At 34.2% G+C, this 26214-nt stretch overlaps 2 protein-coding genes across 2 annotated transcripts; one reads left to right on the forward strand and one right to left on the reverse strand.

Moving 5' to 3' along the window:
• The first annotated feature begins 1916 nt into the window (after window positions 1-1916).
• Window positions 1917-21794, forward strand: LOC111636140 (zinc finger protein 271-like). The gene is made up of 2 exons (XM_023381317.1): window positions 1917-2667; window positions 21454-21794. The coding sequence occupies exons 1-2, from the start codon at window positions 2016-2018 to the stop codon at window positions 21657-21659; spliced, it is 858 nt and encodes a 285-aa protein (XP_023237085.1). The 5' UTR covers window positions 1917-2015; the 3' UTR covers window positions 21660-21794.
• Window positions 21795-23315: 1521 nt separating this feature from the next.
• On the reverse strand, window positions 23316-25196 carry LOC111636138 (glucose-fructose oxidoreductase domain-containing protein 1-like). Its single transcript, XM_023381316.1, has one exon. The coding sequence runs from the start codon at window positions 25021-25023 to the stop codon at window positions 23845-23847; it is 1179 nt and encodes a 392-aa protein (XP_023237084.1). The 5' UTR covers window positions 25024-25196; the 3' UTR covers window positions 23316-23844.
• Window positions 25197-26214: the final 1018 nt, after the last annotated feature.

Consider the following 26214-nt stretch of genomic DNA (forward strand, 5'->3'; position numbering starts at 1 on the left):
TTTTCTGATCATTGTTGTTCAAACGTACTTTTCAGTTCATTTTTCTTAGTAATTCATGACTCTCCGATTTTCCTATCTAACTTCATTTATGAATATTCGATTACATTTCGGTTTAAATTCTGTCTGTGACTCACTTATTTTTGGCAACAGTACAGCAGCCACTTTATAAGACTTGTGTTTTGGATCATTATCGTAATAAAAATCTAAGATATTCGAGATACGTAGTTTTTCAGCGTAAGCTTTTAAATTTTCTAATGAAATATATCGACATTCTTCATACATACTTCCAACGTTAAAGAAACGTCTTCTATTTTTATAGGCTGTCATCCGTGAACACACCATAATACTTCCAACTCTATGTTTAAGGAAAAGCTTCTGCCAATTGTTGTTCTGTTTACAGTTCTACCAAAGATGTCAAATTTGCAGTCGACTCAAAATGTTTCAAGCTTCAACTCATAATCTTTTATTCTCTGTTTCATATTGTAGGTAGTTAGTCAATGTAAACGTTCAAAATAATAAAACATAGTTTTATTTTAATTTAGAGTTATTTTTGCGTACCATTAACATTCTATATAGAGGTTTTTCGCATAGATAACTTTTTAAAACAATTTTCAAAAAATTCACGAATGACACTTTATTACAGAAAATTTTACATTACCAAAATAAATTATTCAGAAATCGATTGGTATTTATTAAATGTATACAATGTTCATTTGTAAATATCAAGAAATTTAAAATGCAATTTACATATTTTAAATGATTTACCGTAGAAAATAAAAATTTTATTTATTGTACACAATAAGCATTGTAAATAAATTTGTCTGATATGTAAGATCGTTTTACTTTTTCCTTTTATCTGATCTTCACCCTGAAAATACAGAAAAGAGAAACTGACAAAAAGAAGAACGAAATTCAATTTCGCAAGAATGAAATCCATCATTTAGTGTNTGCAGCAAGTCGAAGTTAAATTTTTTAGCTGCAATTTCAGAAAATTGGAAGCGTTATACGATATTTTGGATTGTAGCATCTACCAGCTAAACCAAGAGTTTGTTAATATCAAGAAATTTAAAATGCAATTTACATATTTTAAATGATTTACCGTAGAAAATAAAAATTTTATTTATTGTACACAATAAGCATTGAAAATAAATTTGTCTGATATATAAGATAGTTTTTTTTTTTATTTAGCTGATCTTCACCCTGAAAATACAGAAAAGAGAAACTGACAAGGAGAAGATGAAATTCAATTTCGCAAGAATGAAATCCATGATTCACTCTTAAGAATTTGTATTTTACCCATGCCTATGTTGTGACTTTATTTTTTTTATCGAGAATAAGTTATGAAGAAAGTATACTTATAAGTTTTTTAAAAATACAATATTCTTTTTATTTAAATGTAACATATTATTCAACTTTACATTTAACAATAGGAATGAATAAGAATATGAATAATACATTCTAATGTTAAGCTCATTTAAATTTAAATTTTCATGTATGTTGCTATTATTTTCAGATGTTCTTTGGATGAAACATTGTATAAAATTTTGAAGAAAATATTGTTCAAGATCATAGCAAAATTGAAGTAAAGAAGATTATTAGAGACACTTCTTTACTTACATCGATTAAAATTTAAAAGAAGCGGGAGATCCACTGCAAAGATATAAAAAAAGAATTCATGAGGATTACACTTTAAAAACGTTTTACAGAAATTGTTTACTTTAATATGTCGACCCTGATTAACTTTTGTTAAAAATATTAGTAACATAATATATTCATATACGAACGCTATTATCTCTAAAGTTACTCTTTTGTGTTTTGATGAAGAAATTTGCTATTAGATAATAAAATTATTATTTAATTATTGTTCTTATTTTAAAAACTTTTTGTTATACATGGATAAAATATTATTTAAAAACGATTTTTTAATTGCAGAGAAATGGAACCAAAAACAATTTTCATGTAAACGCTGTAAGAAGAATTTTAAAACTAAACAATATTTGCAAAGGCATGAAAGGATGCATACGGGAGAAAAGCCTTATAGTTGTGACGAGTGTAAAAAGAAGTTTACATGCAGATCAATCTTAATTCAACACCTTCGGATCCACAGTGGTGAAAAGCCTTATAGTTGTGACAAGTGTAAACAGAAGTTTACACAAAGGTCACACTTAATTAAACACCTTCGGGTCCACACTGGAGAAAAGCCTTACGCTTGTGACGAATGTCAACAGAAGTTTTCACAGAAGTCACACTTAATTTCACATCTTCGCATTCACACTGGAGAAAAGCCTTATAGTTGTGACCAGTGTAAAAAGAAGTTTTCAACAAAGTCACACTTAACTGAACACCTTCGGGTCCACACTGGTGAAAAACCTTACAGTTGTGACGAGTGTAAAAAGAAGTTTACACGAAGAACATGTTTAATTAAACACCTTCGTATCCACACTGGAGAAAAGCCTTACGCTTGTGACGAATGTCAACAGAAGTTTTCACAGAAGTCACACTTAATTTCACATCTTCGCATTCACACTGGAGAAAAGCCTTATAGTTGTGACCAGTGTAAAAAGAAGTTTTCAACAAAGTCACACTTAACTGAACACCTTCGGGTCCACACTGGTGAAAAACCTTACAGTTGTGACGAGTGTAAAAAGAAGTTTACACGAAGAACATGTTTAATTAAACACCTTCGTATCCACACTGGAGAAAAGCCTTACGCTTGTGACGAATGTCAACAGAAGTTTTCACAGAAGTCACACTTAATTTCACATCTTCGCATTCACACTGGAGAAAAGCCTTATAGTTGTGAGAGTGTAAAAAGAAGTTTACAACAAAGTCACACTTAATTAAACACCTTCGCATCCACAACAGACGAAAGCCAAATGAATGTTAATTATGTTCAGCGAAATTCATTTAAAGCCAAGATTTAAAAATATTTTAAAATATTCACACTGAAATTTTGAAGGAATATTCTATTGTAGAATTATCGAAAGATGTAAGCAAAACTGGTTTTGAATTAAAATAATCTTTTTCGAATTTCTGAAAAGTTTTAACTAAGAAACATTACACTGTTCAATATATAATTAAAATGTTATTATATAAAATTTTCTTGAACAGAGAATTGTTCCATAGATACTTGTCCGTGTTAATTACAGTTAATAATTATTTATTCAACCAGTCATTAGAACTGTACAGTACATGTGACAATGCGGAAGGGCATCCCTATACTTCGGCACCACGTGACTGAAGGGTCGATATCGCGTCGGCGAAGATCGCAATGACAAGTTTCGTCAGGACTGACACTACTGTGTCTTCTTGGCTAGACACAGAAACCGTTTCATTCGGGCGTGTGAGCGATCAGAGTTGGGATTGAAGGAGAGACAGCGCACCGGAAGTGACTTACTCAGACGCTTGTTAACGTAACAACTGTTTAATGGTTAACGATAAGCTATACATTAGGGCTGCTGTTAGATACATTTCTCGATTTGATAAGTATTAGATATTAAGATATGACTCGATTCGAGAGAGAGTTTACATAAGTTCGCGTGTCGATAATTACCTTGTATGAAATTCCAAAAGAAGACAGTTCTTATTTCCACAGTTATTAGGCGAAGAGATATCCAAAGGCGAGGCACAGGGAAAACTCGAGTGGTCCGATCGAGAAACTGGTGACGACTGCTTCACTTTGTTGTTGTCTCTTTTTCATGTTGGATTGTTGAAACGGAGATATTAGGTTAAAAGGTGCTGAGAAAGCGTCGTTATTAAGCCTGAGAACTTACCAGATGTTTAACTCCCAGGTGTAAAAGTGGACTGTTATTGAACGAAAGTATAGCTACAATGTGAAATGACAAAGTGATATAAACACACGGAAAGTCCGAATTCGGATCCTCACATACATATTTTGATGTAATTCATAATACAGGAAATCCTCGTATATTGAAACGGTGCTATTTGCTTCGGCCGCAAATATACAAATGTACAGTACATGTTAAGGTATATGCTCTGTTTGAAATTGGAAGTGAAAATTTTGTCTCAACTGCGATATGCTTATGTTAACTTCTTTGTTTAGTTAAATGTGCCTCTAGAGTAAATTGTGGTATATGTTGTTGAAAAATTTCGAGCGTAATATATTTTGTAAGAATGTCTTCAGGCATACATGATTCTGACATTAAGTGTTGCATGCACTGTATATACATATTATGGGACTTTATGAGCTTGTTTATAATTTGCTTCGTATTTTGACAGACAAACGCTGTCGTGTTAATAAATTTTTTAGTGTTTATATCCCATTTTTTACGTTTGATATGAAGAAATTCTATGCAGCAAGTCGAAGTTAAATTTTTTAGCTGCAATTTCAGAAAATTGGAAGCGTTATACGATATTTTGGATTGTAGCATCTACCAGCTAAACCAAGAGGTTGGTGTTCTGTGAAGCGCGTGTGTAAATGCTCCTAATCTGGCTTCTTTACATCATTCAAATATTTTCGCCGTTGAAGCTGTCTTGTATTCGATAATACTGCGCTTCCATTGGAATATTCATGCACGAATTTATATTCGAATATACAATAGCAATCTTATCGTTGTTTTTCACATGTAGTACAAGAATTTGTAATAAAATACGTTAAAATATAAAAATGATCGCACGATTCGTATTTATATTTTAAAAAAATACAAGAGAAGCAGCGCCTCCACAGCTGTAATGGATTGCATGCCACTGAATAATAGTAATAATAATGTTAATGATACGAGAAAATAATAAAATAATTATATTACACTTGAAAAAACTAAAATTGCATTGAATAAGTTCAATATCTGGTACCTTATGCACACGGCTATGTAGTTCTGAAGACAGGTGTAAATTCCAGTCTTATAAGCTAAACATTCGATTTTCACATAGACGTTCTTCGTAAAGTCTTTAGAAGTGAGACCATTTATTTGGAGAAGGAACTACATGTGTTTAGGGCTACTTGGTCGCCAATCCGTTTCAATCCGATTGAATGTTAAGCCATCTTCTTGTTGAACAGTAGACACAAAAAAAAAGCTGACTTCAGTAGTTATTTTGTTCAGTTGTAGAAACTTATAAAACAAAATATACTGGAGTTATCATGGCAGAGAAATATATTACTAAGGGCTAGAAGAAAACGCGATCTGAATTTCATATCACTGTGAACGGTCCCCACAGATCAATTTCCAAGACAGACGTTACACAGGAAAAACCGTAACAATGAAATAAAGAAAAGCAAATAACTAAACTAAACACGTAATATAAAATTTTAAAATCGCCTTAGTAGCGATTTGTTAAGTCACGGTAATTTTAAATATTTCCGATCATTTTAAAAATAATTTTGAAAAGTCAGCTTGTAAGCATAAACGTGTTTCTAACTAGTACGTGAAGCCTATACATGTGATTTCATGAGTCCATCCGTAGTCACGTGGTTTTGAGGGAGCGAAAGATGACGTTCATTTTCTAGGAGAGTATTTCCGTGTTTTATTTAATAAGTCCTCTGCTTTTTGTAGAAAATTTCTGAAATTCTGCAGTTGGGTTTCTTTACTAGAAACATTCATGCTATTAAATTTTGATAGTTTAAGATCGAAAAAAATGAGGAGATAATAGAAATCGTGTGTAACTCCAGTATGGTGGGACGATTTTACTCTTTATTAGCATATACAAGTGTTTTTTTTATAAAACTCTTCTTTCAAAATTAAGCTGTTCGCCAATTTATAACACAGTGGGTGATCGGTTAACGAACAAATTGGATAACGAACACTTTCGCGAAAAATTTTTTTAATCGGCCAACGAACACTTTACTGAACAAACACAAGAAGCGACGTAAAAGAACGAATACCGATTGGTCTTCCTTTGTCTTCAGGCTTTGTCTTGGAAACTTTTCAGAGCGCGGGAGACGTCGACATCGACGTTCTATACTGATCAAATAGTATTCCCCCGAACTTTGAAACTCTCCCTTGTAATAACTCCAGCCATTTATATTTTTGACAGAAACAATTCTTTTACGTTTTTTTTTTTTTTTCTGAAAATGCGGATGTATGCCGATATCTGCTATTAAAGATCTTTTGAAGAAGTTGGAGGATGTCAGAACAACGGTCTTAAAATGGCGTCCAAACCAGGTTGAGGTTAATAGGCTTAGGGATCTGTACAATTACAATGCGATTAATTACTTCTGAAAAATCCTGAAGAAAAGAGAAAAGCATCTGACGTTAGACAGATTCTTTAAACCCCTACAAAATGAAAAAACAAGACTAATAAAAACGCAAGACCGTGTATATACGTATTTTTATTATTACGTATGAATAAACGTAGTAAGAAAGTACAGTAAAACCTGTCTATGGCGACCACCCACGTTTCCTTCAAAAAGTGGTCTTTTAGGCAGGTGGTCGTCCAATACGGGTGGTGCCGTAATACCGTATTTCCGTACGTATTTTGCGCACTTTTTAGCCATTTCTACTAAGCAAAACTCGAGGCGAGCAAAAATAAGCGAATTTTTTCAACGATAGTGCTATATTGGTATTGTATTTTATTCTTATCGGATAACCCGATTTACAGGAATCGTCATGATATTATGACACATTTAATACCAATATTTTAAAGATTAATACAATACTCGCATTTTCTCGATTATAATGCACACTTTCTTTTTTCCGACTTAATTAATTCGACTCGGTTCTTTTCGTTCGCTCCTCAGTTACGTGTATTACGTCATCAATATACAAGCGCGTCCTATCTCTCCATCACTTTGCTTTTGGTTTTCGTTAGTTTAATCTTATTTTAACTTTAAAAATACTGTATTTTTTAATATTTAATATTTTCTTAATTAATTAAGTACAATAAGAAAAATTATTAATTAATAATAAAACGATTTTATTATTTTTTCTCATTATACGATTTCATTACAATCGCGGAATCGAAAAAGGAAGTAAAACTGATTTTTGCATTAATGCGTTTATTGTTTTTTGAATATTTTGCCTGCGAAAATTACTTGGATATTATTTTTCTAAAAATATCGTGGAAATAAGGTAGGTTGATACAGAAACTATTTATCGCACGTGTACTGTATATGAGCTTCAAAATAAATAAATAAAAATAGATTTTATCAAACGATGAGATCAGCCGATTAATTGTATCGTGTACAATATTTTACACCCCCCCCAAGGAAAATACTGTAGGTCTAGGGTAAAATAAATTTCGTTTTCCCTTGCTTCGCCGCTAATTGCTGTTGTGATAACTTTAATACGGTATTCTAACGACAGCGCTTTACATTTGGGACATTTTCCAACAAACTGAAATGAATTTCCTTTGTTGCTAGACTAATTTATTAACACCTGCACCTAATTTCGAGGGTGGGAGAAATGCCCGGGATGGGTTCGAACGAGAGTTTAGACTAATTCATTATATTAGGAGGTGGAAACGTTGTTAAGATGGGTTCTTACAATAGTTTAGACCAGATATATTCGCGAAAGTGGTCGCTTATTACAGGTGTTGTATGTTGTTTCGGACCAAAAAATTCGGACCAAAAATCGCGATGCCCGCGGTCGCGTTACACAGGTGGTCGTTTAATACAGGTAACTTATAGGAAAACTCTATGGATAAACTATTCCGTGCCAGAAATTTTTGCCCGTTTTGGCAGGTGCCCGTCGAATGCAGGTGGTCGCCTAAGCAGTTTTCACTGTATATATTTTTTATTTTTTTGAAGGTCTCCAAAACGAATTAATCAAATTTCCATAGAAATCTATGGTAAATCGATAATCGGTTAATTTAACGAACAATTCGGATAGCGAACAAAGTCTTGGAACGGATTATGTTCGTTAACCGATCACACACTGTAGTTAAAAACAGAAATTTTAACAAAATATATATACTGTATAATTTTATGAATCTGTCGTCAGTTTTTCCTCCAGAAAATGTGTCTAATATCGACTTAGCTGAGGAAGCGAACGAGAATAAGTGGCGAGTTGAAGTGATAGACGTTTCACGCTCTCCGCGAAAGTAACATAAACAAACACAATGGGAAATCCCCAGCTCTGGCTGGCAAGGATTCCCCGCGATAGCAACCCAACGCCAGCAAATGTTGCTGAACAAATAAAAACAACTTTGGTATGTCAGTATATTTATCGTTTTATTACGAGTAAAATTTTTTCGTTGAGTTTATGGCTTTTATGTAACGCATAAACCTTCGAAGCGCGAGGCCCCTTGGACAGCGAGGCCGTAGGCGGTGGCCCACGTCGCCCACGCCTTACGCCGCCTCTGTTTGATCGTGCCGCTTACAATGACTTTTGTGTACAAGATGTGTTTTCTCTGTATTTTTACAAAGGCTAATTTATTCGTGGGTCAAGCAGGAGCCGGTCACCATCGACGCAGACGAATGCGAGGTGGCCCTCGCGACAGCGGTAGGTTGGTACAACTTCTGCCGTGAAGTTGCGGAGGTTATCGTCTCCCAAAAGCAAGACGTCCAGCTTGGTGGTGAAGGATTACACGTCGAGATGACGATCGCCCCACGTTTCTGAGTTTGCCGAGAAGTCTATGTCTATATTCATGTGCTTTCGTTTTCAGATCGATGAGACCTTCACCAGGAGGCGAAAATACAACCGCGGCCGCGTAGGTGTAGGCACCCAAATTACTATATTTGGTGCCTACTGTCAGGAAACGAGAGAGTTGATGTACTGCAATGTAAGTGGTAGCGAAACATTATTTTCTTTTATTTTTTTGTTATCGAGGAAGGCTCCCTGTCCGGCAAACATTGGCGCATTTTAGAGGAATTGTGTTACATTTTCTCGTATTCTTTCAGGTGGAGAACAAAAGCAGACGAGTTCTGTGGAGCCACATGCTCAGATACAAAATCAATCATAGTTTCCGACAGCGCGGCCCAGTATCGCGGTTGTACTTCAGTACGGCTTTGGGCTTATCCCGACATAAGATCGTCAATCACAGCCGGCGGGGTCCCGGGAGGTGAGAAGGATTAACGTGTTAATTGAAAGGTATGGACGGGCTTTATGGAGACGCGACATTTATCTTTTTTCCGTGCAGATTCGTCGACACGGATGATCCCGAGCCCCACACTCAGAACACCGAGTGTAGAAATCGCTGGCTGAAGAAGTCAATAAAGTCGCTCCGCACGGACAGGAGCCTGCAAAGTTACACCTGCACTTACGTGTACAGACGCGGTTCCTGTCCCAGTCGCCAACAACATCGGCGAAATTCCGGCAGTTCATCGGAAACATCGTGGCCGTCTACCCGGTCCCCGGTCGCCAGGGTCTGCAACTCCAGACGATCGGTGTGCCCGTGGATGAACATCTGCCGCCCGACGAGCCCTATTTCGATGTTTTCGTGCACGAGAGCGACGAAGAGAAACGGCAGGGGGATGACGATCGCCCAGTGAGTAGTGGAGCTTGTGTATAGTGCGCGTGACCAAAGGATACTTGTTTGCGGATGTGAAACCCGGATTATGTGATTTTTCAGACAACATCGGGCGCCACCACAACCACCTTCGTCATCGACCCCCAGGACCTAGCCGAGGCGGGGACCAGCGGTTTCACCCGTTCTCACCTGCGCAACATCAGGATCAAGCTAGGCGTCGCCAGATAGAGAGAGGACGTCGCGAGAGACGCAAGAGGAGACACTTGAAGGTGAGTGCAGGATCTGTTTTCTTTCCGTCGTCAGTTAGAATGTGTTAGAGATAGCAAAATGAAAGCGCGCTCGGTTAATATGAGAGCAGGATCTGTTTTCTTTCCATCGTCAGTCAGAATGTATTAGAGATAGCGAAATGGAAGCGCGCTCGGTATAAAGCGGCGGCGGTAAAGAAAGCGTTGCCGAATTAGCGGTAATAATCGGGCTTTTCTTTGGTCTTTGCCGATGGAAGTGTCGTTAGAATACGGCTTGCTGCCTATTAGACACGCGATAGGCTTAGCAGAGAGACAGAGAGAGAGAGAGAGCGCGAGGAGCGACTCCCCATGGCGCTCCCCGGAAGTGGCGGTCGAAAGGTGGCGATCCTCGTGTTTAGGGTGGTTTTGGAAGTGTCTAGTAGGTTCTAAAAAACGGCAAAAAATGCCATGGTTTCGAGATTTAATTACGAAAATTTTCACTTTTGAATTTTACCCCATTTTTGAGGGTCTCAAATTTCCACATAGTCATAGATAGTCATAAGTAGGCCTATATCTCGCGAAGGGTCGCCCGTAAGGGCATGGTTCCATTGACTTTTTTGTTCCTATCGATATGCTCTACTACTCGATTCCACTCTCAATTTGCTACATTTGTTCTAGATTTCTGCCGGCAAACGTCCTGCACCTAGATGGATTCTGCTTATGTGTTGTGTAAATATTTCAAATCTTCCTCCTGGCCGCAGTTGTTCCCATTTCATTAGCTTTTTTTACATATAAATAAGAATCGCACAATTGCTGTGTGTAATGAAATGGCGTGTTTTTTCTGTTTTTTTAAACATCGCCACAATCTTTCAATAGTTCGGGTATGAACCCCATTAACAGGATTTACAAAATTTTCAGCATGTTTCACTGTTTCGTGTTGTATTTCAATTCCTTCCAAATAATCAATGTGATTATAACTAGTGTTGCAACGAATAGTATATTCGTTGCAACACTATAACTATAATAGTATAATAGTTATAGTGTAGTTATAGTTATAGTGCCGAATAGCCGAATATTCGGCCAAACTATTCGGCTTGATTAACGCACGTACGAAAATTGGCGTGCAAATCGCATTATGGCAAGGACCATGCTCTCTATTGCCCGCTGTCACTACGCTTCGCCAATCGCGTTAATTCTTGACAGTTGCAGCGGACAGGCAAGAGTGTCATGACAGTATGTGATAAACAATGATATCAAATGTGGATAACAATGAAATGACCTACACGTGTAAATAACGGAAAAAGAACAGAAGAGGACCGCGAAGTAAAAATGTAAAAATAAATATGAAATTGAGTCGATAACATAATCGAACAAGTCGAGGCAGCTTATTGGCGCGAAGTTCGCGTCCGTCAATGCCAAACAATTGTTGTCATAGACTTCGGAAAGCTAAATGCTTGTAATAAAAGTCACGGGCGAAAGCCTGGGGCCGTTCGGGCTACCAAACTATCTCGAATCTGTGAAATCATAACTGTAACATATACCGACGTCCTGTCTCTTTTATCCGTTATCACCAGGCTATGAGTCACGTAATCGTAAAATGGGAAATCTACGATGGAAAAGTGATGAATCGAAAGTATCGTGAGCGCGTATTATGATGTATGCATAGGCATACATGGACTAGAGCGATAGAGGAAAGAGAAAGGGAAGAACAAAGACGAGCGCTTAAAAAGGATAGGCAGGGTCAGACCCTCAGATGTGAGACGATTCTCGAACGAATAGGTGCTGATCCTTGTAATTATAAATTGTGAATACCTGTGACTAATAATATTTTTTTATTTATTTTGTGCATGTTATAAATAAATATAAACAAACAACATCAACCGGATAACATTAAATCTAAATACCAAAATGATTAATTTACTGTGTTTTTGTTATTTCTTACTCCCGTTTTTAGGTATTCGATATTTGGCCGAATAGTGATTAAATATTCGGTATTCGGCCGAATAGCGAAAAATAGGCCGAATACCGATTAGTAACCGAATATTCGTTACATCACTAATTATAACCCTTCCACTCGTCTGTATAGCCTATATAATAAATCCTGAATGTACAAACCTACTCAGTGGCGTGCCGTCATTGGAAGCGGTGGATGCGCTGCTTTCCTTGTATTTTCTAAAAAATAAATACCTATTAATTTTAATTATATGAAAATAATCGCACAATATTTTATTTTAACCGCATTATGTATCTTACTACAAATTTCTATACTACACGTGAAAAAAAGATAAGATCGCTATTGTATATTCCAATATTAGTGGCGGAGTAGAAGCGCTGTATTGTCAGCATCCAAAAAACCAGATTCGCGAATGCGCTTTACAGAGCACTCTCCTCTCCCGGTTCAGCTGGTGGAAGCCTAGGTCCTCGGGTGGCTGCTACACGTATAACGCATCCAATTCTATCCAGGACCGGTTCCGGGCTGTTAGCCGCCCACCAGCTAGATATTTGGCCGCCCTCGCCCGATTACGCGAATCACTAGTACATTTATAACTTAACCCAACCGATAAGAATTTACCTGTATGTTTTTATGATAGTTCTGTATAGTTGACAGGAGTTTTAAAAAATCCATTAAAATATTTGATATATTTATTCCGCTCTCCGATTTTATATTACTGACGGATTTCAATATTAAACCAGTGATATTAGGATTTCGTATGTCCCATCTTTAAGGGGATGTAGAAAAAAACGTGTACAATTCTTGTACAATGTTAAAAAATTAACTCTTACTTCGGTAGCATCATTTACAACTAAATTTGAAGAATGGGAAAGATGCACGAGGTACAAAAAAACCTTTAGAATTTATTTTCCTTAAATTTACTATTTATGTATCCGTTGTCATAAAAATTCGTCTTTCCACTTTCTTCCCAAGACTACAAATATTCGAGTACAAAGTAACTGGTTTGGACTTATTTTTACTTATTAAATAATTAAGCGATTAGGGAATTGGGGACATAAACAAAACCCTAATGAAAGAGCCGAAATTTTACTTAAACAAAAGCTATTTGACTAAGTCTTTACATCATTCAAATATTTTCGCCGTTGAAGAAGTAAAGAATATTTTATATTTTTATGTACGTTTCTTTACAAAGCTATATTTAATTATAATTTTCTTTAAAAGTATATTCGTACAATTGAAGAATATTTTGTACCAGATATGTACAGTACCGGTACATCCACCACACATTTTATTTCACCAAGTTTTTATTATTTTATTTTTAATTGTAGCCCTTATATCGTGGCTAGCGATTCCGAATGTAATTGTGATATTAAAAATACATTTAGAAAAGTCTACGGCTTTTACTGGCTTATCGAATAAACGATTCGAATGGACCCTAGACCATCACTGACGCGCAATTGACTGATTGCCCCTGGATGTCGGCTGCTCACTGAAACACACCTTCCCTATCATCAAATGTCACGGCACGCCACTGCTACTCACAACCTATTAAGGCTCTCTTCTGATCGATCATTAACGTAACATACGAAACATTTCTTGTCCTCCCTACAAACACCACCTACAACTTATTTCGTACCTTTCAATTGCCGATCTTTGTCATTTTTCTTTTGCAAACCACAGTCTCATCTATCTCTACGGTTTTTCCCGGTCCTCCAATTTCATATTACTTAAATTACTCAACGAAACCATCATTACATATCTAATGTAATTTGCCCAATCAACGGCAGTTCTTTTACTTATATCTACGGCCAACCAAGCGGATTTCAACGAACAGTCAATACAAATTAAATGCCATATCAAGGAAAGAATACTTGACCAGGATAAATTGCCACATTTTTCTTTAAATGTCTCCTCATAAGCAGACATTTTAAAGTTACATTTCCGACATCAAAATCTAACACAATTTGCATCATTTCTCAAACAAATTTTACACTTGTCATTACATTTAACACAAACAGTTTCGGCTGTTTAAAGGCCTAGTTTAATTACAAATTTTACATCTGATGGAATTCTTTCATCGAGACATAATTCGGAAAAATCAGATAACAAATAACGAATGAAATACTCAGTGGTCCAATTCTTAAATTCCATTATCAAAAAAAACAAATTAATAACTAAACTCAGTCAAATAAAGTCGACAGTTATTTTAACGACTCCACACCTAACACCCGCACGAAACAAATTTGCATAATTTCTCACAATTACACATTTACGTCGTAAGATAATCTGTTTGCATATGTCCGCACATGTTACCGGCGCAGCCTACCGACCATTTCTAATGTGCCTGTGCTCGAGATTCCGGAAGAGCGGCCATGATGGTCCCAGATAGTAAACTTCAACCGAAACAGAAAGTAGAGGAAGAGAATAGTCTAGTGATAAGCGCTCACCTTGCGTAGACAAGGTCTATATTTCTTTCTTTTTTTAGATTGAAGAGGAATCCGAAATAAAAAATAATGGAATTTATCTTTTCTAATAAAATGAAGAAAAGAAAGGAACTTCAGAATGAAGCCAGCTAAAATTACAATGCAGAATCTCCACAAGAAAGGTAGAAAATAACGAACTTGAAACTCCTTTTGTGAGTAGTAGTGATTTCATTATTTTTTACATCTATAATTTTAGTTTTTTCCTTTAACGGTTAGACACAGTCACGAAAGTAAAGTTTACTTAAACATTTCTCATGTAGAAATTAGCGTTTCATTACAATAATGGGCACTTGTGCAGTTTAGGGGTACGGCTGTTTGAAAGGTTTTCTTCCATAAAATTAACCGATTCTAGACTAATTTGGCTCAAACATTTCCAAAACACGTGTAACTTTTTGGGAATAATCCATACAAAATATGCGATAAAGAAAAAATTGTAGGAATACGCCTTTGCTTAAGCTTGTTTTCGTCGCGAAACGGCACATCAGACGGAGGACGCGCACGAAGCGTGTCACGTGACATTTGTAGGTGCTATTCGGTCACGTTACAACCCATCTCTGACGTGTTTCCTGATAACTTATTCTTTTTGCGAGGAATTCGCTGAACTTTGGAGACATCATTAATAGGAACATAAAAAAACATCATTCCATTATAAATATGGACTAAAATCAACGTATAATAACGTATGATAATGCAATAAATAACTAATAATTCTGCTCCACTTTTAAATGGCCTAATCTCTCATGTCGTAAACAAAATTGAATAATAATTATTTACATCTAGACATTAGACATCTTATGTTGCATCTGATTAATATTTATCATCACAATATAGGCTATATCATGATAGAATTATTGTCGTTAGCCAGCGGTTATACCTTTGTTGTTTCATATACTCAATAATAATAACAATAATTCGTTTCTAGATAAAATACTAAAATCTATTATGATCTATTACGTGATATCTCCGAAGTTCAGCGAATTCTTGTGCCTGACACGTTCATCTATTGCCAGTCTCTAGCTAAAACTCTTACTATTATAACATGAAACGTAAATGAAAATTAGAGAAAGTTTTCATAAACATATTAACTTAAACTATTTCTAAATTTAAATAACATAGTGAATTCGTTGAAAATTTAAATTTCAAACATCGTTGCTATTGGGCAGTTAGATTATTTGACTTGGCACACTAATCGATTACAAATTTTTTTAATAAAATAGCGAGGTTGAGACCTAAGTTTAAACGCGAAAACTTGTACGTCGGACGTTCAGCGCCGCTTTCCTGTAAGCTTAGAAGTTTGACAATAGAATGACGAGCATGATTCCACTGACTAAATTACATTTAGTGGAGCACTCCCTCTGACCTGTAGCATTAAATGCTACTGGCTTGAGGTACTCCTCTTTTAATTAACCTGCTTCGCATATGTTTTGCAGGTAGTTAAGATTACATAGTCGCGGTCGTAGCCGCAATACATTAATACCCGACAATTGTATTTTTTACATTAATTATATTTTTGTTGAGTAGAGTATTTGTTGTCATTAGTTTGACAATAAACTATGACAGAAATTTTTATGTTCTGTTTTTATAACAAGTTTTTATAAATTCATTGAAATAATAATATATGTTAACATTATTTATAAGGCTACTTTTCCTAATAGGCCAATCGTAACCTTCTTTGTTACAAACTAATTTTAACTCGTTTCTTACTTTTTCATATTTCATACAGTCAAATAGGATGTGTGTGGGTATTTCACTTACCCCACAAATCTCGCAGTTTTCATCATCTCGATGATTAAATCTATAATGATATTTCGCAAAATCTCCATGACCTGTCACGAATCTTGTGAATTTGTGTCCAATTTGTAGATGTTTGTTATTTAACCTCTGGTTAATATCTGGTATGTATTCAAAGAGTTCCCTTCCTTTTGTAGTTATTTCCCACCGTTGTTGCCACTGTAATATGTATCTATTTTTGATTTCAGTTTTTATATATTTTGTAGATACCTTTGTTTTTAGATAACTAGCCTCTTTAGCCAGACTGTCAGCTCTTTCATTTCCTTGGTCTCCAAAAGATTCCACTGACTATCCAAACACAATTGTCAAACATCTATGCTTACAGGAAAGCGGCGCTGAACGTCCGACGTACAAGTTTTCGCGTTTAAACTTCGGCCTCAACCTCGATAATATAACTGAGCAGTTTTAAATATTATTGGCGGAAAAGATACGCAACTCGTTGCTGCATTTTTTTTGTGTTAAAACGAAATTACTGTACTTCAATTTCAAATTTACTTATACCAAAAATTGAATATTTCAATAACTTCTTGCGTTGTTTTTTCTTTTCAACCCAGTTTTCAACCAATTCGGCAGTAATTGTCCATTAATAGTTTTTCTTTGGTGTTCACCAATTTTCTGATCATTGTTGTTCAAACGTACTCTTCACTTCATTTTTGTTGGGAATTTTTCACTCTCCGATTTTCCTATTTAACTTCATTTATGAATATCCGATTACATTTCGGTTTAAAGTCTGTCTGAGACTCAATTATTTTTGGCAACAGTATAGCAGCCACTTTATAAGACTTGTGTTTTGGATCATTATCGTGATGAAAATGTAAGATATTCGAGATACGTAGTCTTTCAGCGGAAGTTTTCACATTTTCTAATGAAATATATCGGCATTCTTCATATATATTTCCATCATTAAACACATGTCTTCTATCTCCATGAATGGTCATCCATGCCCACACCATAACACTTCCTTCTCTATGTTTAATTAAAAAAAAAAGCTTCTGCCAATTGTTATTCTGTTTACAGTTCGACCAACAGAACCAAAGATGTTAAATTTGCAGTCGACTCAAAATATTTCAAGCTTCAACTCGTAATCTTTTATTCTCTGTTTCATATTGTACGTAGTTAGTCAATGTAAACGTTCACAATAAAAAACCATAGTTTTATTTTAATTTAGAGTTATTTTTTACGTATTATTTCCATTCTATATATGTTTTTCGTATAGATAACTTTTTAAAATATTCAAAAAATTCACGAATGATACTTTATCACAGTGTTTTTCAACCTGTGGGTCGCGACAGCCAGGTGGGTCGCAAAGCCATACATGGAGGGTTGCGAGTAAAAGAAAAAGATAAGCGTTTGTAGGCCCTACACTACAATAAAAAAACTACAATTTCAGTGAGAAGGCTGTGCCTGTTTATTTTACAGTACAATTAGTTTTTTTTTTATCGATATTTAAATTTCAACAGAAAGAAAATTAAATACGTACCAGTAGTTTTTAAAATCACTGACATAGTTTTAATATGGCCGTGGGGGTCGCCAGAATTTTTTAACTTGTAAAGGGATCGCGTATTCAAGAAGATTGAAAAACACTGCTTTATCACAAAAAAATTTTAAATTAATTTACATTACCAAAAGAAATTACTCATAAATTTATTGGTATATTAGTAAATGTATGCAATGTTCATCTGTAAATATCAATTAATTTTGAATAGAATTTATATATTTTAAATGATTTAATGTAGAGAATAGAAATTTTATTNATAATTAAAATTAATATGTATTTATTTTTTAGAAAATACAAGGGAAGCGGCGCATCCACCGCTTCTAATGACGGCACGCCACTGCTGCTCATGACTGTCCACTCCACATCTCCACCGAAGGAAGGCCTCCCGCGCGTGATTGGTTTACACGGGAAAAATAAAGGTCTGATACTTTTTGAACACCCCTCGTATTTATGATTTTTAAATTATTCAAAATCTGTAATATTTCTTGATGTATGCTCTCACCTCTGGCGCTACTTTTTGAACGATCGTTGTTTAAAACAATATTTCCATGGTAAGTTCTGTAGAGGAAAGCCGTTAAGTAAGCAAAGGAGTGAACGTTCTATACTTGAATTTGAACACTTCTATATTTCGCGAAACGTTGGACAATTCAATTCTAATATTTTTGACAAAATTTAAATTTTTAAATAACGGGAATATTGAAATTATTTAAATGATGTTTGTCTATATTAATATAATGTTCGAATTAAAGGTGGAAAAAATCCAGTTCCGCTTCTGGAATTGGAACTGTCAGAACTGATTCGAGTGCAAAACTCTTCCGACCGAACGGTTTCTCGGAACTGCTTAGTCTGTTGGACTAAATAAGTCCACGGAATTATTATATTCTGTTGGACTCGACGCTTTCTTTTCGCATATAATCGAGATGGGTTGATGATAATATTAAAAGCGCAGAGCCCAAACGATTAGGAGTTGAAAGTTGAAATTTGATACACAGTTAGGATACCTCAATGAGAATATAGAGTAAAAAGGGATTTTTCGAAATTCCTCCCCCGCCAGAGAGAGAGAGAGAGAGAGAGAGTTAAGTGTTCCCTGAAGAACTGGGCTTCTACTCTATTACTTTAGATGCGGTTTTTGCGTTTTTTCGGAAAATCGAACATACTTTTAGACCCATCTAAAACTTCTCTAATTATTTTCGGAAGAGGGGAACCAAATTCTTGCACACGGTAAAAACAGTTAAGATCGGGATAATATAACCTTTGTAGTTTTTTATTCTGGAAATACAGTAGAGCATCGATTATCCGACCCCCGAGTAACCGTCACATCGGTTAACCGACCGTTCTAGTCGGCAAATTTCAAATGTCCGCTAGTGATGTGGCGCTACAATATTTGGCTATGCCTTGGCTACTTTAATGTTATTTTTTTTTTATTTTTGCGTGTTTTAGCTGGCAAACAGGCTCGAGCATGAAACGGATGCCCAAGTTTTCTAATTAAGAGTGGTTGTTTGTTTTGTGAGCAATAAAATAATTTAAAAATAATTTTTAACGATACAATAGCGACGATTATTATTTAAAAAAAAAATTGTTAGGCTTAACATCGATGAAAATTTAACGCTAGGTAGGTTAATAGCGATATACTAATTACATGGAATATACTAATATACTATACTAATAATGTATTTTTTTTATTCTTTTTGGTTATCCGATTTTTTCAGTTATCCGACAACCCCAGTCCCAATTGAGTCGGATAATCGATGCTCTACTGTAATAAAATGTTTATTTCTATTGTCACTTTGCCACTTCAGAAAACCCCGGTTCGAGTAGGAAGCTTCAGAAATTTTCATGGCAGAAATCTACCTGATCAAACACCATAAACACTTAAGAAAAGCGCTTAGGGCAAGTTTTGAAATTTGTAAGATTCAGAAATTAAAATTGAATTTTTAATTTTGTATAGCTTGTAAAAATGTGTAACCAAATAAAATTTATTGCAATAACTTTTGTAAAATTATTATTTAGTGTATAACTATGTTAAATTCCTGTTTGTTTTTTGCGAAATTATTTGGATTCAAGCCAAATAAAATAACATGTTTGCCTGCGCTGTAAAATTTCCCGGGAACCGATAAGGAAACGTGGAAACACGCAAATGCAAAACAATAATGATAATCCATTCCCTTGGAGGATTTCCAAAAATATTGCTTTGTTCAGTGTATGTTAACTCATAAAAAAAAGAGTTGTATTTGTTAGAAGTATGACAATTTCTAACTATGAAAAACCATTTAAATGTTACAATTAATAATTTTTTAATTACTGTAGTAAACGTAATTATTATTTAATTAATCACATATTTTAACTTTTCCCTTCGTGGTACCAAGAGGAATTTTTTTTCCTCGTCCATCATGGTTTTGATGGGTCTACAAGATGGTTAGATGGTAAAAGATGGACTAACATCCAAATTAACCCACCTGTGGAAATTCCTGAGCCAATGTGGAATCAAACCAAGGTCTCGAGCAATGGGCATTTTTTTAACTCTGCCTTGTGGGCACTAAGAAGGTAATGTCTAGTACATTTATTGCCTTGGTCATTCAGTTGTTAGAAAGCATCCCAAATGTTTTCACAAAACACACAGGACGACTCCATAAGACAATTAAAAATCCAATAAATTCCAGAAACATATTTTATCTTCAACGAATTTTATTTTTCCATCTCTGGTTTTTACATAGTAATATGGACAGAATTAAATTACGTATGATACATTATGTAAAATTGGGTCATGTGCAATGCTATGGAAAAGTTCAATAAACGTGCTTATAAATTATTAAAAATAAAGCAATAAAAATAATAGTAAATAAATCACAGACACCACAACCACAATAAGAAGTCTCCTTCATGGTTAGAATAGAATAATGGATGCATGAATCAAGTGCAGTTTAGCAAAATTTGAAACTGCAATTCTAACATTTAAATGCATTCTATAAACATGGCAATGTATGGCACGATGACCAGCATCTTTCCTTTGCTATATTATAAGGTTTGTTTTTTAATACAAAAATCAATATTGTGAATGTTTAGAAAATCCATATTAGAAAAAATAGCAGTGCAAGAAGATAGCATAACATTGTTTGTATATATATATATTTATAATATATATTTTATTTATATGTATAGTTTTGAAGCTTTGTACGAGAATTGCCAGTCGAAACTTGCAAACAAGACTATATTACAATGTGCTATACAGTTGTTTTGTTTTTCAGAAAATTATTAGTATAATAATTAAACATAAATTATACAATCTATATACAATCCTTGACTAAATATGTAAATGTGACACTGCGTTTCTTGCAGTTTGTAACAAAAATTTAATAAATATAGGTATAAAAAGATGGAAAGGAAAACCACCTTTGCCTAAAATGACATCAAACTTTTGATAACAAGGTAGAAACACCAAAATATTTTTAAAAGAAAACAATTGGTTACTTTAAAGCAGATGCCCATTCTATTTAGTTTACAATATAAACAAACTGAAAAACTACAATACTACTGATTTATCAGCTTTCTTATTTGAATTAAAAACAAATATTCAAAATGTGTGTGTCTTCATTGTTTTTACATAAAGAATAAGAGAGCAGAAAAATCACAGGTACTAAAGTCTGGCAGTTTTTCTATGATGTGACATAGGACAACTGCTTCAATGTAATCAATAACTCAGATATTTTCGCTCAGGTTTTAAGCTTGATGAAACTATATTACCTGTATTAAGAATAACTGGCCAAAATTGCCATATTTTCGAATCTATCGTGATAATGATCCATGCATCTGTCTGTCATGTAATAGATTTAAAAACTAAATCATTTGAAATGCTGTTGATATGGTCAAAACTGATATGATGCATCTAATTACCTAAAATATTAATTAATTAGAATATATATGTTCTTTTATTTTGATTATAGATGTTTATAGTAGAATGTCGATAACCAGAACTTTCATTTAAAAATTATAAATATTACTGAACAGCAACGAATTTAAATTCAATTCATTCCTTCTGAAATGCAACNTATTATTCAAAAACGATTTTTTTAATTCCAGAGAAAAGGAACCAAAAGAAATTTTCATGTAAACACTGTAAGAAGAATTTCAAAACTAAACACAATTTGAAAACTCATGAAAGAATCCATACAGGAGAGAAACCTTTCAGTTGTGACGAATGTAAAAAGAAGTTTACAGAAAGGTCAAGGTTAATTCAACACCTTCGTATCCACACTGGAGAAAAGCCTTACAGTTGTGATGAGTGTAAAAAGAAGTTTACACAAAGGTCAAACTTAATTAGACACCTTCGGATCCACAACAGACGATAGCCATATGAGTGTTAATTATATCCAGCGAAATTTATTCAAAGCCAAGATTTAAAAGTAAATAAAAGTATTCACACATGAAAATTTTGAAGGAATGTTATTTTTAATTTCTGTTGATGTAGAATTATCGAAAGATGTAAGCAAAACTGGTTTTAAATTAAAATGATCTTTTTTTGAATTTTTTGAAAGTTTTAACTAAGAAACATTACAATATTCAATATATAATTAATTAAAATGTCATTATATAAAATTCTATAATTAGAAACCAATGGGATCGGTATATATAATAAAGCACTAAAATAAATATTTTCAGTTAAAAACAAGTAAAAATATACTTTCTCTACTTCCGACTTCGAGGATTATACAGGTCAAACCGGCAAATAAGTGACAAGAAATAAATTCAACTTTTATCATTACCGTTGACTTTATTATATAATTGACACATTACAAATGCATTTCGCCTTTATTCCTTAGGCCTCTTCAGTGGATTCATCAAGATATCAGTCGCTGGTTACAATATATCCAGCAGCGGTTCTCATCATGCATCAACAACCATCCCAGTATTCAAATTAAGTACATTTGTATATTCGGTAATGCAAAAATGTTCGACAATTTTTCTTTCTAAACAATTATCTATTTTATACAATACCAGCTGTTACCCGCGACTTCGCCCGCGGAGGTTTTACAAGCAAACCCTATTTATATTCAGTATTTCAACAACCATAGTAATTGTTCTATAACACCTACTGCCGAGAATGATGACAATTGCTGAGATTCAAACAAACTACTTTTGAATTTGATCAATTTTCTGGAACGTTTACAATCGTTCTATAATCGAACCAATACGCAATAACAAATTCGAATTTAAAAAAGTTCGAATATTTGGTTAAAAAATCGAAATATATAAAAATATTTATAAACAATGTCTGAAATGTTATTAATTTAATACACTTAAGTACTTAATGAAGACTAAACGTAACAAAAAATCGCATGTAAAATAGTACAGTAGAATCCGTTCTTCCGGTTAAGCCTTAATGCTCTCCCTCTCCCCCCTCTGGGGAATTTCGAAAAATCCATTCTTAGTATACATTCTTATGACGTCTCTGTGTACAAATTTCACCTCTAGGTTCAGTGGTTTGCTCTGGGCGATGATGAATCAGTGAATCAGTCAGTCAGGACAAGCAATTTTATATATATAGATTTTAGTATTTTTTCTATTTATATTACAATTAAATTCTCTTACAATGTAAAAACCATGCTGATTCCGTTCTTCTCAGTCTAATGGCCGCCTCATGTTCATTTACTCTCAACTCCAATCTTCTTCCAGTTTCTCCGATGTAATAATTCGGATTTCCACATGTACATGATATTCTGCATACAACACCGGCGATCTTAAATTGGTCTCTGGGCGAATTTTCACTGATAATGTTTGACATCTTATTCTTTTGATTAGCAACTGTGCATATAGAAAATTCTTTAAATATCTGTTTATATTTTTTAAAAATATTAGTAACACAAGGAAACTGTACGTAAGAAATATTTTTATGTCATTTTTAACATTAAATCTACATTTTAAATAGAAATTATACCACTTACAGAGGATATACTTCAGATAATCATTTANAATTATTACATAAGAAAATGCATTATTCAGTTTTAAAGTTGGCTTAATAACGATCTTGAATATAAAAATAAAATTGTTACCATACACCAAACTATTAAGAAAATTAAGTGCATGTTAAAAAAAAAAAACAATTTAAGTTAATGTGCGTACCTTTCTCAACCATTTATAGATAATTTTAGTTAGTTATGTACCTGATTCTCCATTTTCTTGAATAAATCCAAGTTTTCTTGATTATATCTTAGAAATCACAGAAATTTTGTGACCTCTTAAAGGTAACAATGAGATCAATTTAAATCCTAAAACAATATCAAAGATTCAGAATTAAAGGTTCTTGGTTTAAAACAGAATGTCTAAGAACTATTATATGGAAAAACTATTTCACAAAATTGCATATTTTTTAAAATAAAATCTGAACTGACTAATCACTAATTGGCACAAAATATACCTGAAATTAATGGAACATAAATTAGAAAAATTTTGAATGGAATTTTAAAATTATTTTTGTACTAATATAATCTGGGAATTATTTTTTGGTTTACAAGTGCTCACAAAATTATATTAAATCTAATGTAGACCTGGTTCTTCTGTCATGATTTCTACTTTGATCCATTCTCTATTTCTCGACGATTGACGCACCGCATCAATTACTGCTTGAATATATTGACCGTCTTCGAAAGTTGCAGCAGTAGCGACCGGTTCTTTCACCCAACAGTGTCGATACTCGACGGATGCAAAAGCTTCCTTTAATGCACCAACCATTTTCACCAGACCTTTCATATACGGTCTCGGAAGAGTGAGATTGAGATGACATTGCAATACGTCATTTGTCGAAGAAAGAGACGAAGCGGATGAACTTTTTGACATAGTTAATGATGCTTGTTTCAGATCTTCAATATCAAGATAAAGGACTTCTTCCTTTGTGGAATCATTTCTTTGTCCATATAAGTCACCCCCACGAACAGTCACGTGACCTTTTGTTCCACATATCAATACTTCTTGAGAGAATTGTCCCGGAAGGTGTTGATTAAGAGTCACAGTAGCACAACTACCACCTTCCAGTTCCATTTGGAATGTGCAAAAATCATCACTGGTGATCTGTCTTATACCTCGGATACGTTCCGTCGTCTTGGTAAACGTACGCATCATGCCGTGGACTCTCACGGCTTTTCTGTCCGTAATGTAAGTGATGACGTCGATGATGTGACTTCCGATATTGGTCAGCAATCCCCCACCCATCGTGTCGTCACACATCCAGTCATAGCGGTCGTGAAGCAGACTTCCACACTGTACCCTGGCATCGCAGACGGTGACTTCTCCAACGTATCCCTCCCGAACAAACTTTTTCATCTGGCTGAAGGCCGGAAGGAACCGAAGACTGTGGCAAAGAATGGAGATAAGCGAAGGGTAATATTGAGCTGCGTGGACCATCTCTAGCACTTCAGACTGGCATAAACCAGCGGGTCGATCGCACAAGACGTGTTTACCTATTCTTAAAGCCTTGACAGCTATCTGAGAATGAAGGTGTGGAGGACAGACAATGCAAACCAGATCGACATCTTTACGTAGCAATACTTCTTTCATCTTGTTTGTATAAAAGGGTATTTCTAATTCTGTAGCTATCTCCTCGGCCGCTTCGATAGTTCTTCCCCAAATCGCCTCCACTTTGAAGCCTTTAGACCTAAGACATGACACCAAAACACGCACTGTGTTACCTGTTCCGAATACGCCGATACCTGGCAGCATAATAGCTATTTATGTATCGAAAGATCATCCAATATTCTCCTTACACTTTTATGCGTAGAATCATCGATTCGAACCAATTTTAAATATTTAAATTTCGTCTTTTCTCCCATTTGGGTAAACCTTCTCCGACATCGGCCATTTGCTAAAGCGCCCTCTCGTAAACAAGTATTTTTAAAACGATTAAACATTCTAATCACAGATTAGGATTTTTTAAATTTTATTTTTAAATTAATGTTTTATATTATATAAATAATTAGTTTTTCACTTTTATAAATATTATAAATATTTTCTGAAATTTAAATTATACGGAATTATTGTAAGCGAATAATGTTTTTAATTTTAGAAATGATTAAAATTTAAACATTTTAAGTAAAATATTGTTATTTTTATTTTTATTAAAATTTTTAATTCTGTTACGATATTTAAGTTTAATTATTAAAAAAAAATCATTATTATCTTACCTTATGTGATCGGGAGGATTGCGTCATCGAAATATTGGTGTCATTTAAAAAAGATAACAATTTTTTTAAGCAAATTCGGGAGGCGTTTTGTAAGTTCTCTTTCTTTATTTTAATTATTAATATTAAAATGTATTCAAACTTTAGTAATATGAAAAATAAATAAATAAATAAATACGCAGTGATAAATTAAACTGTAAACAGTATTGTGACGTAAATTTAATAAATATGTGTGTCATTCTGTGACTTGTTATAAAATCAAAAATTTTAAATAGCAAAAGTTATCAGATAAAAGTTGATTTTATGATGAGTCGTTAGCCGTTTTGAAATAATATCATTTCTGAAACGGTTTTTGAATAGTTGTAAATGACGTCATTTACAACTTTTCAAAAATCCATTATGATGTCACCAAATTCAAAATTTAAAAACATGAAAGCATTATAGACATAACCAAATCCTGATTTTCTAATAGCTAAACTTATATAATCTGGATGACATTTTGAATATGTTCATCAGTGGCTGGTATACCACAGCTACCAGTATTCAGTGAATGAAACCACTGAATACTGATATTTGTGGTTGCTACTTGTCCTTATTTGGTAAGGACAGTCCTTTCTTCAGTCAGTGTCCTTTTGTTCTTATTTAGCAATGAAATGCCCTTGCTAAAAGCAAAGTGGATAGAAAAAACATTAAGAAGGTTGTGGCTAGTATCGATGGCTGTTATTTCTAGTAT

The sequence above is a fragment of the Centruroides sculpturatus genome, unplaced genomic scaffold, assembly GCF_000671375.1.
Source record: "Centruroides sculpturatus isolate CEXI.00-Female unplaced genomic scaffold, Cexi_2.0 scaffold1046, whole genome shotgun sequence".
In the NCBI taxonomy this organism is placed as follows: domain Eukaryota; kingdom Metazoa; phylum Arthropoda; class Arachnida; order Scorpiones; family Buthidae; genus Centruroides; species Centruroides sculpturatus.

What these genes read in the sequence shown, in the direction of transcription:
- LOC111636140 (XM_023381317.1), top strand. Translation starts at nt 2,016, where the DNA reads ATGCATACGGGAGAAAAGCCTTATAGTTGTGACGAGTGTAAAAAGAAG. An exon ending in GAAGTTTACACGAAGAACAT is followed by an intron (nt 2,668 to 21,453) that starts GTTTAATTAAAC and finishes AAACTAAACACA; the next exon opens with ATTTGAAAACTCATGAAAGA.
- LOC111636138 (XM_023381316.1), bottom strand. Translation starts at nt 25,023, where the DNA reads ATGCTGCCAGGTATCGGCGTATTCGGAACAGGTAACACAGTGCGTGTT.